Source organism: Lepidothrix coronata, unplaced genomic scaffold (assembly GCF_001604755.1).
Source record: "Lepidothrix coronata isolate B3197 unplaced genomic scaffold, Lepidothrix_coronata-1.0 Scaffold15, whole genome shotgun sequence".
NCBI classification, from domain to species: Eukaryota; Metazoa; Chordata; class Aves; order Passeriformes; family Pipridae; genus Lepidothrix; species Lepidothrix coronata.
In genome coordinates, this window is record NW_016690195.1 from 1,855,081 (window position 1) to 1,872,415 (window position 17,335).

The window sequence follows — 17,335 nt, forward strand, 5'->3', positions numbered from 1 at the left end:
TGCTAATCAGTTAGGACTAATTAATTTTCAGACTGGCATCATATAATTTCTTAAGTGGTATCAAGTTTAAAGTTGACATGATAAATTTCTCCTCTCTGCTAGAAAGAAATGAACAAACCTTTTTGTAATTTTATGTTATAGCTTGACTGGAGACTATTCCTCTGATCCGATGCATAAAAAGTTCAGCATCTTCAATTAAGCCAATTTTGGAAATCCTTATTGACCCTAAAACACTGGATTGCACCAATGGATACCAGTTTTATAAATGGAAGCATTTTGTTTTATCTATAACCAGATTTTCTTGCTGATACAAAATGTAGGTAGAGTTTCAGTTCACTGCTGATAGCTTGTAATTCTATATGGTCTTTTCTTTTTATTGGTGTGAAGTCATGGGCAAGATTTTCCAAAAATGAATAGAAAAAGAGTTAAGTTTATGCAATATTTTCCTCTTTAACACAGTGTTAAAGAGGAAGTTTCTGTCTTACATCCCTGTTTTTCTGTCACACTGCCTCACTTCTTCCAGGAGAGAACTAGATCATGGGTTTACAGATATTCGTGTTCAAGTAGGGATTTCAGCATAGGTTCTTTTGCCAAATGTGGTTTCCTAATACTATTCCAGAAAGATTTCTGTCCTCAGATACCTCCTCATGCTACTGTCCAGGGCATGCAACATGCATTCCAAGGTCTGTGTTATAAAAATTCACTGTGATAGGATCTATATAGCCCTCATGTTATTTTGGATATTCTGAACTAAAAAAGAATACTTGTTGGCTGACACGTTATAGTAATGTCTTAGACCAGCATGCAGGGCCCACAGGAGAACCAAGGACAAATTCTGTATCACCTGAACAGCCAGTCTCTGTGTTGCTCTTTGGCCCACTGAAAGTGTCTAATGGGCTTCAGAACCTGTGAGATCCATGCGTTGTGAGTTCTGGCAAGAAAAACGACAAGCACAAAGATTTTTACTTTTTTTTAGTCCCACAGCATGCAAACATATATTTTTCATTGGATGAGATGCTCTGAAATATTACTGATGGAGAAATTCCTGACTGCTGGAACCACAACTTCATTACAATTGTCTCAAGAATATGAAGCCTAGAATTTTTAAAATTGTGAATTTTTGAGTCAATTCTTTTGCCTTATTCCTTTAAAGTACATGCTGTAGTTCTCTCCCTAAGTTAAAGTTGCGTTACTGTAAGTACCTTATGCATTTTCTTCTGACAGTTTCAATATTTTTGTGCTCATGTAAATTAATGACTTCTGGTTTGAAAAAAAGATTTGGTATTTATTAAATTAGTACATTTGTAATATGCACCAGGATGCATACATAATGATAACTCATGTTTCAGGAAGGCATATTTAGGAGTTCCCTCCTCCAAACATGCTCTGATCACTAAATGTATTTGTCATTTTGTCAAGCTTCTTGAAAGAAGAACATTAAGAGTAATTCTGAAGTTATATACTATAAAAGTTTGTGTAACCTAACATTATAGATAGTCAGAAGTGTTTACAGGAAGGGTGACGTTTGCATTATGTAAATTGCGTTGTTTACATGCAACTACAGAAGTATGTCCTTGTTACAGCATCACCACTGGTAAAGCCAGTTTAAGAGGCTGCTGCTTGTTTCTTTGGTCCAGCTGAACTGGTACAGATATTTGGGGATTGTACTGTGATCTCTGTTGTTTGTTTGAATCCAGAAAATTGTAAATCTGCAACTCTACAAAGAATTACGGTGGTCTAACTTAGTGAATTATGGTTCATAAGGTAATAGAAGGGCAAAATGGCCAGGACAGAGTAGATGGGAGTATTTTGAACTGGCTCTTCCACTGTGAAATACCTGTTGGGAACCACACCTTGCTGTTAAGTATTTTGAAGTCAACAAGCAGGGAGGGACATATCAGAAATAAAGTCTCATGAGAGAAGCAGAACTGATGCCAAAGGTGACAGTTATGGAAATAGGTTCCATTAGTGTAGGAGGTGGGTTGCAATATAAGTCAGTCAAATCTGTTATTGGGATGATTGTTGCAGGAAGATCCTAAAGATAAATTTTAGGTAAGCCAAACCCCAGTGATGGAGCTTGTCTAAAAGCTAGAATGAATGTAAATCATCTTAGGAATTAGCTTTAGTGGAGTCATAAATAGTCAAAAGAAGTCTAGACACTATTTTGGAGTCAATAATGTGTAAGTTTGTTGTGAGGGTTCCAGGGACTATCAAAATCCGTGCGTTGCATTCTCCTGGAAAAAGCATGCCTCAAAGTTACTGATTCAATCTTCATGTGAAACACCTCATCACAAGGATGGATTTTCCCAAAACTGAGTTCTCCCTTGCTGTGTTGAAAAGATGGTTGGGAAGGTGGCATCACAAGATACTAATTAGGAAAGAGCAGTCTCTTTCTGAAAGTTTTGTTCAGTGCCTCTGTGACATGTAACAGGGCAATGGAGAGAAAGTGTGAGACTGAAGAGCTCCTCAGATTACAATGATATGTGAAATGCATGAAGATTTTCTTTAAAGCAACACAAATTACTTTTTCAAGATTATGCTGAGATTAGTCACAAATAGCGTTGGTAACTCAGAATGCATTGCAGAAACAAAACTAAAAAAAAAAGGCTCTGCAATTTCTACTGCAAAAAATTATCTTACTGGCTGTTTGGTTCTCTTTCAGAACAGGACACTGCAAAACAAACAAAGAAACAAGAAGAACATTCCACGGGATTACAGTGAATGGGAAAAGTATGTTAAATCCTTTATATTTAAGTTTTTAGTAAAGCTTATTTATTTGTTTAATTAGGGAACACAGTTGTTGTATTTTCCAGAAACATAGTATTAAGGTCAGCACTTCAGGGAACCGTAACACTTCTATGAAACTTCATTTTTTTTCTTAATAAATATTCTGTTAAAATGCAAATGATGCTTTGTGTTGCTAACACCTGAAAACAAGTTAGTTTATACTTTTGGACCAGCTGTGTGAAGTACAGCAAGTCATCAGAAAAATAAAGGCTGATTTTTTTTTTTCTCTTTTCAGATTTAATTTTTCTGTTCAGCATCAAAGATATAAATCTACAGAGGTACATAAAAGCAAGGAATTGCAATTAACGTAATTACTGAGTTTTTTGAAAGCAATTCTAGGGTTATTTTATATGGGCTTATAAATCTGATCTTCTCTATACCTAAAGCCACAATTCTAAATTAAAAACAAAACTGATGAATACTTACTCCTGCACTGAACCCTGCTGACCTCAAAGAATGAGCTTCAGGCAGGTGCATCAGTTTACTCAGATGCAATTACACATAATAGAGATTTGGACAGTAGCTGTTTTGAGAGTGGATGGAGCCCTGATATAAAGACACTCTCTGCATCATATGGTGGTGGTGTACTACCATCTCAAGTTATATGACAGATTGATAGCTAAACTGTTGAACACAGAGGGGGGAAAGCACATAATTCTCTGTTTTGCATGGTAGAAGTGTTTCTGGAGTTCCTGAAATCTGGAATATGATGCTGTAGAATCAGAGTGAGGAGGCACAAGTTTCCAGTGCTGTAGATGGGGAGCTAAATCTAGGTATTGGGGGGGTTGGGTAATGAAACTCTACCCCAAAATGCCTACAAAACCCCTGTTCTGCATAAGATGTTGTTCTTACCAACAGTTGTGCATATCAGTTATTTTCATGTGTGTACTGGGGCCTTCCTCCTAAAATGTGGACAAAGAAAATAGATTATCAGAATAACTTCTGCAACAATTTATTCTTTCATCCCTCTTTCCACTGTAATCCAAATTTCCAAAGTAATCATTTGTGGATTTTGTTTGCAGTTTTATATACACAATCTTTAAGTGCTTTAGCATGCTGCTAATACTACAGTTTGTGAATTTTCCCCTATAATGTATTTATTTTGGATTACAAGTATACCGAAACAGAAGTTGTTTGAAAGAAATTTTCCAATTTGAAGCATATCATGTTTTCAAAACATTTTGTGGATAATTTCAAAACTTTCAAGTAATTCTTGAGGCAATTTCTGAACAAAACGTTTAACTTCTTATTTTAAAAACATTTACTTGAAATGTGGTTAATTTATAATAAAAAGATAAAAGTAAGCTAGCAAAAGATCAGATTCAAAATGGAGTACAGTTAGCCTTACCTGAAAAGGTTTTGATTTGGATAAATTTTCAAAATGGTATCTCTATTTCAGATAGAAATTATTTGTATTGTCAAGATTATTGTGGGAAGAAAATGCTATTTTTCATTAAGCCCTACACAAAACAACATCAAGCATAGTGTTTCTAGTTAGTGTAGGAATTGGTTATTACCATATTTGTTTTATAGGACTATGGCAGCAATATTTCTTTATATAAATTCCTAAACACTGTTTTTAAAAGCTGCTTCAGAGTAGCTTTGTAAGTGTCTGAGACTATTTTGAAATTTCTCTCAGGTTTACTGAGAGAAATTGCTTTGAAACTGTTTCTTAGGTATTTTGGCAAAGGTTAATAGAGATGTTTGATGGGGCTGGGATTGAGCCTGATGATACTAATTCTTAAATGTTATCTTTTTTGGGGAGATAGTGAGGAGGTGAGGCAGAGATTTTTCTGAGGAGGAAGAGGAGGAGGTAATGTATAAACAGAAGCACAGAAAGTACACCAGAAAGGAGGGAGTTAAGACTAAATGTCTTTTTCCTGACTAGTCACACATAATTGATCACTTTATTCCTTTTCTTTTGGTTTATAATGGAAATATAATATGACTTTCTGTTAGTCAAGGAGTCTTGCTATGCAGCATTATTGAATTTGTCATTTTTGTTAATTTAAGGTTCGATGTGGAAAAGGAATGTTCTAAAATTGATGAAAGCTGTGAAGAAAGTAACTCAAAATCAAGATTCTTCAATAGACCAAGTCTGCCTATTATCAAAAATACAATAGACACAACTGGTAATGTCTTAGAAACATAATTTGTCTTTAATTGTAATAATGTTTTGTAGAGCATGAATACAAGTTGAAGAGGTATATCATATAGTTAGTGTCTTTATTTTTCGGCCTCTAGATATGCTGGAAGTTGTTAGATCATCAACTGAGCTTGAAGCCATATTCAAAAAAATTCTAGTCTTGATGTTAATAATCATTTAGAATGTTTGTATTGTGTTTAGGTTGAGAGCTCTAGGTAAAGAAGTGAAGCATACATCTGGTATTACAAATGAATGGTAGAGGTTAGCCAACTGCTTTCAGCCAGCACTCTGAATTGTATGCCTATCAGAAGAATTTAGGTTTTACTACAAAAAGTAAAATACAAATTTGTCTTTTAGTAAGCCACTATTATTAAAAAAAAGCCATATTATTAAAAATAATATGCAGATTCTGACATTCAAAATATTTTAGCTGACGGTATTTTGATTACATCTGCACAAGTTGTTAGTTGTTGTTATGTAGAAATATTTTTTGCTAGGAATGACAAAGAGAGAGAAAATCTTTGTTGCTACTCGTGAAAAAGAAAAGGGCAATGAAGCCTTTGCCATTGGCGATTATATGGAAGCAGTGACATATTACACTCGGTGAGTAAATACTCTTGTGTTCCTATATTTTAATGACTGTTACTCACGAATATTATGTTTAGAGCAATGTAATTGAAGTAACTAATGACAATTAGATTATTTTCAAAAGGGCAAAAAGGATTTGATGGAAAAATACTTAAAGCGCTGTTGCATACTGATATTAATTTTCATTTATCAGGAAGAGACGTGGCTAGTGATGAAATGCAGTCTACAGGTGTCACAGACTTCTTCAGATTTTTCAGAGTAGTTGAGATTCAAGGGCATATTTACAAAAACAAAAGGATAAGCAGTGTGTTGAGAAACTAAATTAATTGTAATTAAACGTTTTTGTAGGATTGTCTCATTGGTAGGATTGTCTCAAGTGTGAATAAGTACAATTGCTTCTATAATCTATTCTTAGGAGATTAAAAAAATCATTGTTTGCAGCTTCATCATAACACTGTAATTAGTAACAGTCCAGAAAAAAAAGTGTGTGAACATAAGATTAATAAAAATAAGACCTTTAAAAAGTGCTCATCTTATTTAGTGCTCAGTGGACTACATTCACACTTTGGCTTTATTTATGTGAGTAGCGGTTGTTGCTCCAGGACCTCTGTTGTATTTGTTTCAAAAGCAGAGAAGTCCAAGGTGAATGGAATTGAGTGCACAGCTTATCCCACCATCTCTCTTATCCCACTGAGACAGACCTTTTATTCTTTTATTCTTTTTTTGTTCCCCATGTTCCCTATGCATTGTGCATTTGTGTGCAAACACTTGATCTTGTCCCTCCTCAGTCATGCTTTTTTTATAAGGGAAGTGTGAGTATGCCAGTGTGCTGTACCCCCACCACTTGCTATTGCCCACTCTTCCCAGTGAACTCAATTTAGGGTTGTCCTTGCTGAGTTAGCAAGGGTGTTGGCAAACATTCTCATGCACCCCTTTGTCACGTGCATCTTAGCACCCAGTGCTGCCGGAGTCTTCCCCCTTTACGAGCAAGATCAAGGAGAAGGCCATTGGTGCCCCTCACCCCCTAAGCTCTTCACCATAACCTGCAGAGCTCTGTGGTTATTCTTGACACTCTCCAAGGTTTCATTTGACAGTATTTTTGGAGCCTACGTGATGGCAGGAAGAGGGAGTAGTTTAAGTGACAGATGAGCCGTGGCATTTCTGTGCAACATCTCAGGTCTAAGCCCTGGCAAGCAGTAGGCCTCTGAAGACAGTAAACTAGGTGGTGGATAGTTGCCTCTGGTTTCACAGGAGGGAGTTTCTAACCACTACTGTGATTTAGAATATCAGTATTAATATTGTTATAATACTGTTTTCAACTTTTAGTAGTGAAGAGTTTCTACATTCAGGTTTTTGAATTATCAGCCCACCATGGTTAATATTCCCTTTTTTTTAGGAGTATATCAGTAATACCGACTGCGGCTGCATATAACAACAAAGCTCAAGCAGAAATCAAACTTCAGGACTGGGACAGTGCTTTGCAGGATTGTGAGAAGGTACTAGATATGGAACCTGGCAACATAAAAGGTAAAGTAGAACATAAAGTTGCCCTTCTTTGTACTATTTTTTCTCTAGCAAATAAGATGGTATATACCCATTCATGTTGTTGAGCTTTAGATTAGGACCAAGTATAATTAAGGAAACAGTGTAGCTCCTAAAACTAATTTCAACATTTCTTTGGGGAGTTAGGGACGTTTTATGGAGTTCATCCTGTTGATCTGTAATGAGTATTCTTATGTGGTAGCATGGGGTTAACTCTTTGTTATATAATGACTATAAGCCCTCTTGTATTCGTGCAGCGTAATAGTTCCATAATGCCCACACTGAAATATTAATTAACTTAAAAGCAACATGAAAACAATGAAAGTTGCTGATTTAATCCTTTGTGAGGGCAAGGACTTGAATGTAGCTACCTGTATTTGCATGGGTGCAGGGAAAAAATTTTAATAATATGAAAAGATGCTTCAGAATTCGTAACTGCTATGTGAAAAGATGTCATGTGAAATTGCATTATTAAAAATTATCAAGAGAACAGTTACTACGAATATAGAGTCATTATGAAGTAAATGTGAAATTTAAAAAACCATATAGACACTTAATATGTCTAGAAAAAATAGTGTACTTTTAGCCACTGTATGCTTTAAATACATAACTAATACACTTTGTTCCTTTGTAGCTCTGCTGCGCCGTGCCACTGTACACAGTCAGCTGCAGAATTATCAAACAGCCATAGAGGATCTGAATAAAGTATTGGGTGTTGAACCAGAAAACCCTATAGCTAAGGTAGAGATCAGTGAGTTGAATATGGCTAGAAAGAGATTGTTTGCAGTTGTAGCATAAAGTGAGTACAGTTTATGTTCTTTCATTTGAATATGAGTTTTCAGGACCCACTCAAGCTGCTGTGCCATTGATCAGTTTCCCAAGACCACAGGTGGTGGACATTAGGTACTTGTGATCAGATCTTCTGTTCACAACTTAATTGTGAGAAAAAAAATCTCTGTTGATTTAGATAATTTAGGTGCCTAAAAATTTGCTGTTGAATATGCTTTCAGTATTAGTGTCTTAGCTGATAAAAATTACTTGGAAATTTCTCTCAGAAAGATCCACTGGGATAGGTGCATTTAAGTTTGACACATAATCAAAAGAAAAATTCAACAGAGATGCCAAGCTTCTATTGTTGTAGTGGTAAAGTCAACACAAAAGGAGAGGACCTGGGTTCTGTCCTCACTTCAGCATGATCCTCATCTCTCACCTCCAGGCTAGAATGAAAAACCTTTGATACCTTCTGATAAATCTGGACCATTCATAGCTAATTTTGGATCTAAGAAAGCCAGATGCTTTCTTTGAAAATCAAGGTCAGGATGTGATCCTTGTGCTATTACTTCAGCTGTTTAGGAGAGGATTGATTTGTGTCTATTCATTGGTATCTTGGGTGTGTTTCGTGGGTTAGAACACAGTCTTTGCACTGGGACTCTACATGTCCTGAGCATCTTCAGTACTGGGCAGTTCTGATAGTTAACTGCTCTTTTTCTGTTATTTATGACTCCATCATACTGATCCCCCCACACACTTTTTTTGGTTATGGCTTCTGAATGCTGTTGAATTGTCTCATCACCTGAATTCTGTCTGGTTCTTGTTGGTGGCATAGTGTAAGCTGCCAGCAGCTGCTGATTGCTGCTTCTTTCCATGGAGTTATTTGATCACTGCTATTGCTTGACCCAGTGAGAGAGGTACAAGTTTGTTGTGTCAAATTCACGCACAGCATTTATGCCTTCTAGGGTGTTCTTGGAGATAAATTCCTCTCCAGAATAGTTCCTGAGTTTCACATTAACCAAGGAATTACATCTGTCTTGAGATTTGAATTTCTAAAAGAGATTTGGGATTTTTTTTTTCTGTTTACAAGAGTGAATCACTAAATAGCTCGTGAGTCTGTGATGAAAAACTCCACAGCAGTCTTTGGGAAAAGTTGTATCAAACAGGCTGTGCTGAGACTTCTTTCAATACCAGACATAAAAACTCATTTTGAGTACACTCTTCCAGAGATGTAAATGCATTAGTTCCTTTGCTGAGCAATGCTTTTGTAGCTCAGAGCAGATGTCTGTACTTTGTCCTTATCCATGCCAGCTATTATGCCTTGGCTGGCATATCTAGAAATGATAAGTGCTTAGGAGGGCATTTTTTTCAAGTTGCTCTTTGCTTGGAGGATCCTCAAAACTCTCTCGAGCTAAATAGGAGTGTATGGAACATATACAGAGTGTACGTTTATGTCCAGAATCCCTAACAGGAAAGTAAATTGGTTGTCAGTAACTGGATTTCTTCAAGGTACTTTGTCCACGTGAATCTTTGCTTGGTGCTGTTCTTATTTTTGTCTTGAGACAGGGAGTACTGAGATGGCACTTCCTTGCACAGCATTGAATTAGATTCAGAATAGTGCATAATGTTGGATGTATCTTACTCTGCTCTGAAAGTGTAAAGTGGTTTAGGAATTTAAGGGTTACAGTGGCAGTGCAGGTTGATGGTTGGACTTTATGATCTTAAAGGTCTCTTCCAACCTTGACGATTCTATGATTCTAAGTGCAGTTAAAATTGGTTTTTTTTGAGTAATAAAAAATGTTATGGAATGAGAAGTTGTTTGAACATCTAATTGTAGATCTTACAAGAAGAGCAAACCCTTTCATTATTCAGCAATGACCTTCTGCTACACTGTTAAGAAATGGTTGTCTCTTGGTTCTAGTTTTATCAGTTACATTTCCCCATCAGGCATCAGATTCACCATAGCATAAATTTTGATTTTGACTTTAGGCTATTTTGGAGATTTTTTAGGGAGCCCTTTTTTCTACATGTGTCTTCTTAGTAGATCATGCCAGATACCAGAATAGCAAATCTTTTTTTTCTTTCAACTTTTTTTTTTTTTTTGCTTAAGCAGTTAATTCAAGAAAAATGCTTATTTATTTCTGTGATATCTTCTGAGAGAGACAGAAATTGAGTGTTAATCTTGGTTTTGATACCAACTCTTGGGAAATTCACATTTATTTACTATCTTTTTATATTGGTAACATCCTGATAGTTCTTCAGGATCTCACGTGGATTATTTAATAGAGCATATTTGCTGTATATAAATAATAATTTATATACAAAATAAAAAAGGCTTCTGCTATTCCTGGTTTTTTTTCTCTGTTCCAGAAAAATCTGCTGGAGATTGAAGAGAAACTGAAAAGTTTAAAGCCTGTATCTGAGATTCAAGGCAAAGGAAAAAGAATACTTATTCAAGAGATAGAGGATTCAGAATGTGATGAAGAAAGAGGGGAAAATACAGAAGAATGTGAAAGAAGTGGTGGAGATAAAAGTAATGTCATATCATTTCCTATTTTATTTTAACCTGAGGAAAAACATTGCTTTTGACGTTGCAGTGTTTATTCATCCATATTTGCTTTCGAAGAATTTTGCCTGTTTGAAGACTAGAATTATACTTACTATGTAAAGTACATCCAAGTGTGAATCTAGAATCCAGTTTTATTACACATCTTTAGAATTCTTTTTTTAATGGGTATAACAGAGACAGAGGGAACATGTTGCTATAAATCACCTACTTCCCTGGGCCCTGTGTGATTTTATACCTGTCCTTTGATGTGGACCCAGTAACAGATATTTTTTGGTGTTAAAGAATATTTTGTGTTTCTTAGATCCTTCTCTCACACAGCGCTCCTGCATTCCCATGTCACATTTTGATTTTGCATTTTTCTTCCCTTGATGGGATCAAAGGATGTAAAAATGATCAAGTGGTAATTTTTCTTTTTGTTTGTTTTGAAAACTATCAATCTTTTTTTGGTTTTTAATGAAGGGGTAATGAGACACAACGGCAGTGACTTCTATGTTTTCTGTGCCTATGTAGTTCTTGGTCTTGAAATTAAATCAGTCTGTGGGTTTTCCAGCTTAATCATGAATGTTAGACTGTATGTGTGTGATATAATGATGCATTATTTGCACACAAGTTTAAGGAAAATACATTTTTCAAAATCAGTTGGTGTCCACTAAGTCTCCTCAGCTGTAACCCTGGAAGAAAGGATAGGTCATGTCCCTAGCCTAAATATCAGTTAATTTGGGGTTGCTTTCTATTGGGAACATTCAGATGACTATGTGCCTTCTAGCTCCATAGGAAGACTCCCATTCTGTTGATGAAAGGTTAGGCTTTTAAACATAGGGACGATTGTCAACTGACGTCAGTGGCATATGTGTTCATGTGAAATACTTGACTGTTTTTGAGATTTAAGTGGCAAGCATCGTCATAGATTACTCTGTGTTTTCTTGTGCAACTGGAAACAAATATGAATTTAGTTCAGTTAATGAATAAAAATGTTCTGTGAACCTAACAGCAGTAGGTAGACTAAACATCTCTATACATCTGGTCACGTGGTCACTGGCAGTCCAGTGGTCCATGTAGTCCTGTCATGTAATCACATTTATTTCACATTCTAGTTGGTAAGCCTAATGCATTCTTAGTAAGCTTACAGTTTAGAGATTGGGGGAAAAAATCAAAATATTTTTGTTTTCTTTAGCTCTGAAGAGCTACTGTGTTTATGTTTCATGGCCTTACAGTGAGTAAGGTCTTAGGTTTCCATTTTGAAGTTTTTGATTTGTAGAGAAGCAAAGTGTGTTTGATAGGAGACAATTAACTACTCCAGTGATCAGTTGTTGTATTTTTGGCATTTTGGCTTGCTGTTGTATTTTTGGCATTCCTGGTATTGCTTTCTGCTCTTCTCTACCACTATATTCCATGATCCTCTTTCCAGTGTGTTTGTTCATTTGGTATTGTTGGTTTGGTTTTTTTTTTTTAGAATTGTAATCTCTCTGAAGAAGGAACCCTTATTTATAATTCATTTGTGCAGTGTGTAACACAGTGGGGCCCAGCCTCTTGCTTTTAGGCTCTATTGCAAGCTTGCAATATGAAAATTTTGTACATGTTAAAACAGACAATATTGAAAATGCACTCTAGCATTGCATTTACAATGCATATCCTGAAGTTAAGAAAACCCCCCAATTACAGTGTCAGTCATTTTTCATTTTTATAAACAGAGACTGCTCCTAAGGAGAGATCAGAGTTATTTGAGAAGCTTGTTTTATTTTCTGGTTCAGAAAAATCCAGGTACAATCTCAATAATCTAAACCAAGAACACATAATACAAAAGAGATACTTGCTGACAGTGTGTGGCAAATGAAGAAAAAATATTTTAAGATTTTAGAAGTTCATCTATAGAGATTTAGAACATTCCAGTTGCCTTCACATGTAGGTAGTTCAGAGTGGATGAAAGAGCTGAAAATGTTTACGGGCTTCATAATGGGGGAATTCACTGTGAACTGAACTTAGATACATTGTTTTTCATTCTGCCACTGTTATTCTCGTGCCATGCTTCTGGAGGATAAACACTTTTTGTAGCTGGAAATTAATTTTAAATGAAAGACAATGGCATCCATTAAACAAACCCCAAACTGCAAATATTCCTTTTGGAGTATTCAGTAGTTTGTTGTTTTTTTTTTTAGGTTTATGATGGTCTTTCCATTTTAAATTTCTTACTGTAGTAGTAACATACATTAAAATTCTTTCTAGATTTTATTTGTTGTCATTCTGATCAAAATTCTGCCCATACTTCTCAATACCTTTCTTAAATTTTCTTTGGAATTTATAATGCATGTAGATTTATTTTTTTTTTAAGAGAAGTTCATAAGTGATGATTTTTTTTTTTTAGCCCAGCATACTGCTTTCACAAATACATTTCTCTGTAGAGACCAATACAAGAACTTTGTTTATGTTATAAACACTGAAACTGAAAGACAATGAGAACTATATTTGAGAAATATATCGGTACAGTTTTGTGCATGTTGTTTACTTAGTCCAGAAATATTTAGGCAATTAGTATTACCCACCAACTAAACAAGGTAACTGTGAGTATTCCTATTTTCCAGGGCACTCCAAATGCTATGTTTCCAGTTTAATTCAGGACTGGTTCTGTGCACTTCATCTTCAGGAAATTTTCTCCTCTATTCAGGAAGTGACGGTCACGTTAATGACATTCACATCACATTTTATCTGCCTCCCTTGGTTTTTCTTTTTCTGTAGAAGTTGGGATGCTTTTCGAGAGTGTTTCACTGTGTTTTCTAAAAACTTGCCTTATTACCTGTTTGTCTGTGACATTTAATTTTTTTTCTGTTTTGTTGAATGTATGTATAAATAATTAAGTTTTTTAAAAATGTCTGTGTGGGTAGATTTATCGTATTATTGTGTCCACATGGTATTTCAAAACAGACACCACAGCTAGGGAAGGGGCAGTTGGAGCTTTTTTCTGTTAGACACTAAAGAATTTGTTGTTTTTAAAATTTTTATGCTTTCCCATCCTGTTCAGTTTGATTTCAGTAACATTTTGCTCATTAAAAAAATAAATTCGTTTGTAACAACCTGAAATTCACCCATGTTGAGTCAACTTCAGATGTTTTGTTTGAGTCAACTGGAAGTATCACTCCAATATATGAAGGCATGAAAAACTTAAATATTTCAAGTTAAGGGAAGGTGAAACCCCAGCATGGTAATAGTACCACAACACGGAGTTGCCTTTCTGTGAGTACTAATATCAAGAGTCAGGCACTCTGCAGAAATCTCTATTTGAATGCTGTGATAATAATCTGGTAGGGATTCAGGTGAATAAGGAAAATGGAGATGTTATTATCTGATACCCTTGTTCTATAATTTTTTCCTAATTAAATTGGTAATAAATAATAGTGCTAGTTGAACTATAAGAAGTACGTATAAGAGGGGTTTTGACATGATGTTTAAATGAAAACTCCACGATAAGGATTTAGAAGCTTTTATCTCCCCTATTGTATGTTGTATTCGTGGAGAGTTTTGAAGTGTACAATGTTACTGGTTTGTTAGCTGTGTGATCTAATTTTAGCATGCAAGCATTTTGATTTGGTCATGGAAAATCGAAGCATCCGCGTTGTAATAGCCAGTATGTAAAGAGTTAATTTCAAGGTGAACTCTACCATTCTGACGCTACAGGACAGGGGTTCCCATGTGCCCAGCAAGGAGAAATGACATTTCCTAGTAACACCTTCTCAATAACAATTGTAAATTACTTGTAAGTAGGAATTTTCCTGTGTCCTCGGAAGTGTTTTCTGAAGCAGATAAATCTCGGTAGCATTAGGGTGTCTGCAGGATTTGGCCCCCTGTCCTTTGGCAGCCCCCCCCCGTTGGCAGGACGATAGTTCGTTCCGATGATGCAAGCTCCAGCCCTGCTCATTAACTTCCTTGCAGGAACCGCTGTGCCAGTGGCGGCGGAGGCGGCGGCCGGGGAGCCCGCGATGGGCAACGCGCACAGAAAGTTCCGTAGCAAAGGAGGCGGCGGTAAGGCGGAGGGCAGAGAGAAGCAGAAGCAGAAGGAGCCCACTGAGAGCGGATTAAAAAAAGACACACCAGAGAAGAAGCCAGGAAAGCATTTGTCAGACCATGAAGGTGAAGTTAATGGCTATTTACACAGCGATCAGAAGAGTGAAAGCTCTGAATCTGGGAGCTCCAGATGGTATACCGCAGGGTCTCAGTGGGCTAGTGGTGCCAGTCCTACTTCACTTCCTGCTATTGCAGCAAAACTAAAAACTGAAGGAAACGAGTTATTTAAGAGTGGACAGTTTGGAGAAGCTGTGCTCAAATACTCGGAAGCAATTGAATATGTCACTGGTCTAGGTGAGTGTAATATCTTATACTTAAATCCAGGACTGTTTAGATGATTTAAAGGAACTACCGATGAATTAAATTAGTCTGTTGCTGATTTTTGTCACGAGTTACTGTGTAGTAAATTCTCATTTCAGTAGACAGTAATTCATGTGACAAAATATAGGAACAAAAGTAATATTTTAATTTCCTTGAGACAGAGCTGTTGGCATTTATTTATGCTTGAATAATTACGTGTTTTAGGTGACATGATAAAAGCTCCTTACAGCTTTGCAGTGTCAGCAAACTGCATCACTGCAGTGCAACTTGGAGCAGGCAAGTCTTTAATTCTTGAGTGTCATTTTAGTAATGGTCTTTCGTTTTAATTGTAACTTCTTTTAGGAGAACGAAGTCCAGATGATTTAAGTATCTTGTACTCAAACAGAGCAGCATGTTACCTCAAAGAAGGGAACTGCAGTGACTGCATTCAGGATTGTAACAGGTAAATTGAAACCTCCCATGTAAAGCAACATTCCTGATGATCAAACATTTAACTGATATATTACTATTGCAGTTTGACTCAGAACAATATCAATAAGGTCTGATTCCCTGTCTAAAAGACAGATATCTTTGTCAGTTATGTAAACAGTCACATGGAACCTAGGGAAGGAGTAACTTTTAACTTACTGTCTTGCTGTGTAAGGGCAGTTTTTAAGCTTCTTGTGTACATAGAGATGCGTAGCAAGATTAAAATTTTTAATGTAAAAGCAGGTTTACAATGGTGTTCTGCAATAACTTATATGTAAAAGCTTTGTTAAGCCAGATACTTATCACAGAGTTGGAAATTGCTTTCAAGAATGTGTGTGGTGTATATGTGTGTGTCCTCTGTGTTTGGTTTGTTGTTTTGATTTGGGGTTTTTTAATATATACTTTGAATAGTCATAAACAGTAATTACAGCTGTTCAGGAATTGAGCTGAAGTCCTTTCTGCTTATTCTGGCTCTTAAGGATACAGGAGTTAGAATAGATCAGATACCTTCAATAACTTCCAGACATTGCCTTCCACTAAATTATTACTGTATTTCTGATATATCTTTTTTAAACATTTTCATAGATTGAGTTAGTAATGCTGAGGCTTAAGGTGCAAAAAAGTATCCTAAAGCAATTAGAAATCATATTAATTAATCAGTTGAGTTTTTGCACAGCACAACTCAGCTGCTAAAAGCTTCCAAAACTAGAAATAAAATAAGCATGTACTTTCATAGTAACAAAATATATAACTTACTGTATATATTCTACCTGACAAAAAAGTTTTCTGAAAAAAAGACTCATTAGCAATATTTTGTTAAAACATGCAGGACTACAGTCAGCTGGTCAATAAAACAAGAACCATCACATTTTTCTATCCAGGAGGTTTGATGTGTGTAAGACTTCAGCTGAAATGGTTTTGGGTTTTGTATTCTTACCAATTGGGAGCTTATTTTCTTACTACTTAATGATAGTGTCCTTACTATCATGCTTATTTTCTGAATACACAAGTACCCCTGATGCTTAGTGGTAGAAATCATTTTAGAGACTGGGAAGCAGGAATGCAAAACTACAAACATGTGTAAATTAGACAATGTCAAACAAATCTTCCCTAGGCAACACAACATAAAGAAAGATCTACAAATAGGTTACTTGATTTCAAAGTAAAAAATTGTGTAGTGCTGATACTTGTGATATGAAAATAAGTATTTAAAATTTATCTTTTATTGAGTTTTAGCTATTTGGGGCTTAGAATTGTATAAAAACCCCTGTGTTGGATCTCTTGTCTCAAGATTGTGGTTTGGTGTGCCTTTGATTCTTGTTACAAAGAGTGAAAGTACTGATGTTAATTTCTTCAGTACTATTGTGTGGTTTGGTCCCTGGCTGTATCATCTTTGCACTCTACCCTGAATATGTAGTTTTCCATTCCCACTATTCTTCAAGCAGTGTTGTCTTCCACTGAATTTATTTATGGTTGTTTTTTCCTTCATTCTCGAGGTTAGAAATTTGAAATTGTGTTAATATTCTTCTGAGTTACAGAATGTCAGGCATTTTTGCAGACATTTTGTAGGGGCTGTGATGTTGTGTGCAGTTGTAGCAGCATAAAGGAAATGGAACATTTGAAGTATTTATGTGAAATTCAAAATGTTTTTTCTAGAAATCATAGTTTCTCTAGCTTTAGAAGGAGTAATGATGCAAAGCCAATTTACAGCAGAGAAGGCCAGCAGCCTCCTTGCGCTTATAAACAGGAGCACAGCCAGTGGATTGAGAGAGGTGATTATCCCCTCATAGTCAGCACCTGTTAGACAACACTGTGATAACTTCTGGTTTTCAGCTTCCTCAGTACAAGAAAGACAGTGATCACCTGGAGTGAGTTCAGTGACGTGTCACAGAGCAGGTTCTGGACTCTGGAGTATTCCCTGAAGAGGAGAGGCTGAGGGAGCTGGGTTTGTTCAGCTTAGAGGAGAATGGCTTCCAGGGGTTCTAGGAGCAGCCTGCCAGTTCCTATGAGGAGATTATCCACAGATGGATCCTGGCTCTTTCTGTCAGTGTTGTGGGAGGATAAGAGACAACAGACAAAAATAGAAC

General features: G+C 36.1%; 1 protein-coding gene across 3 annotated transcripts in view; it reads left to right on the forward strand.

Moving 5' to 3' along the window:
* Window positions 1-17,335, forward strand: part of SPAG1 (sperm associated antigen 1) — a 41,458-nt gene that overhangs the window by 4,562 nt on the left and 19,561 nt on the right. For all 3 annotated transcript variants that reach the window (XM_017806351.1, XM_017806349.1, XM_017806350.1), the window contains exons 5-12: window positions 2,663-2,730; window positions 4,801-4,919; window positions 5,431-5,536; window positions 6,918-7,048; window positions 7,698-7,804; window positions 10,205-10,367; window positions 14,328-14,753; window positions 15,123-15,222. In XM_017806351.1, coding sequence (XP_017661840.1) covers window positions 2,663-2,730; window positions 4,801-4,919; window positions 5,431-5,536; window positions 6,918-7,048; window positions 7,698-7,804; window positions 10,205-10,367; window positions 14,328-14,753; window positions 15,123-15,222 — 1,220 coding nt within the window. The remainder of the gene's footprint in view (window positions 1-2,662; window positions 2,731-4,800; window positions 4,920-5,430; window positions 5,537-6,917; window positions 7,049-7,697; window positions 7,805-10,204; window positions 10,368-14,327; window positions 14,754-15,122; window positions 15,223-17,335) is intronic.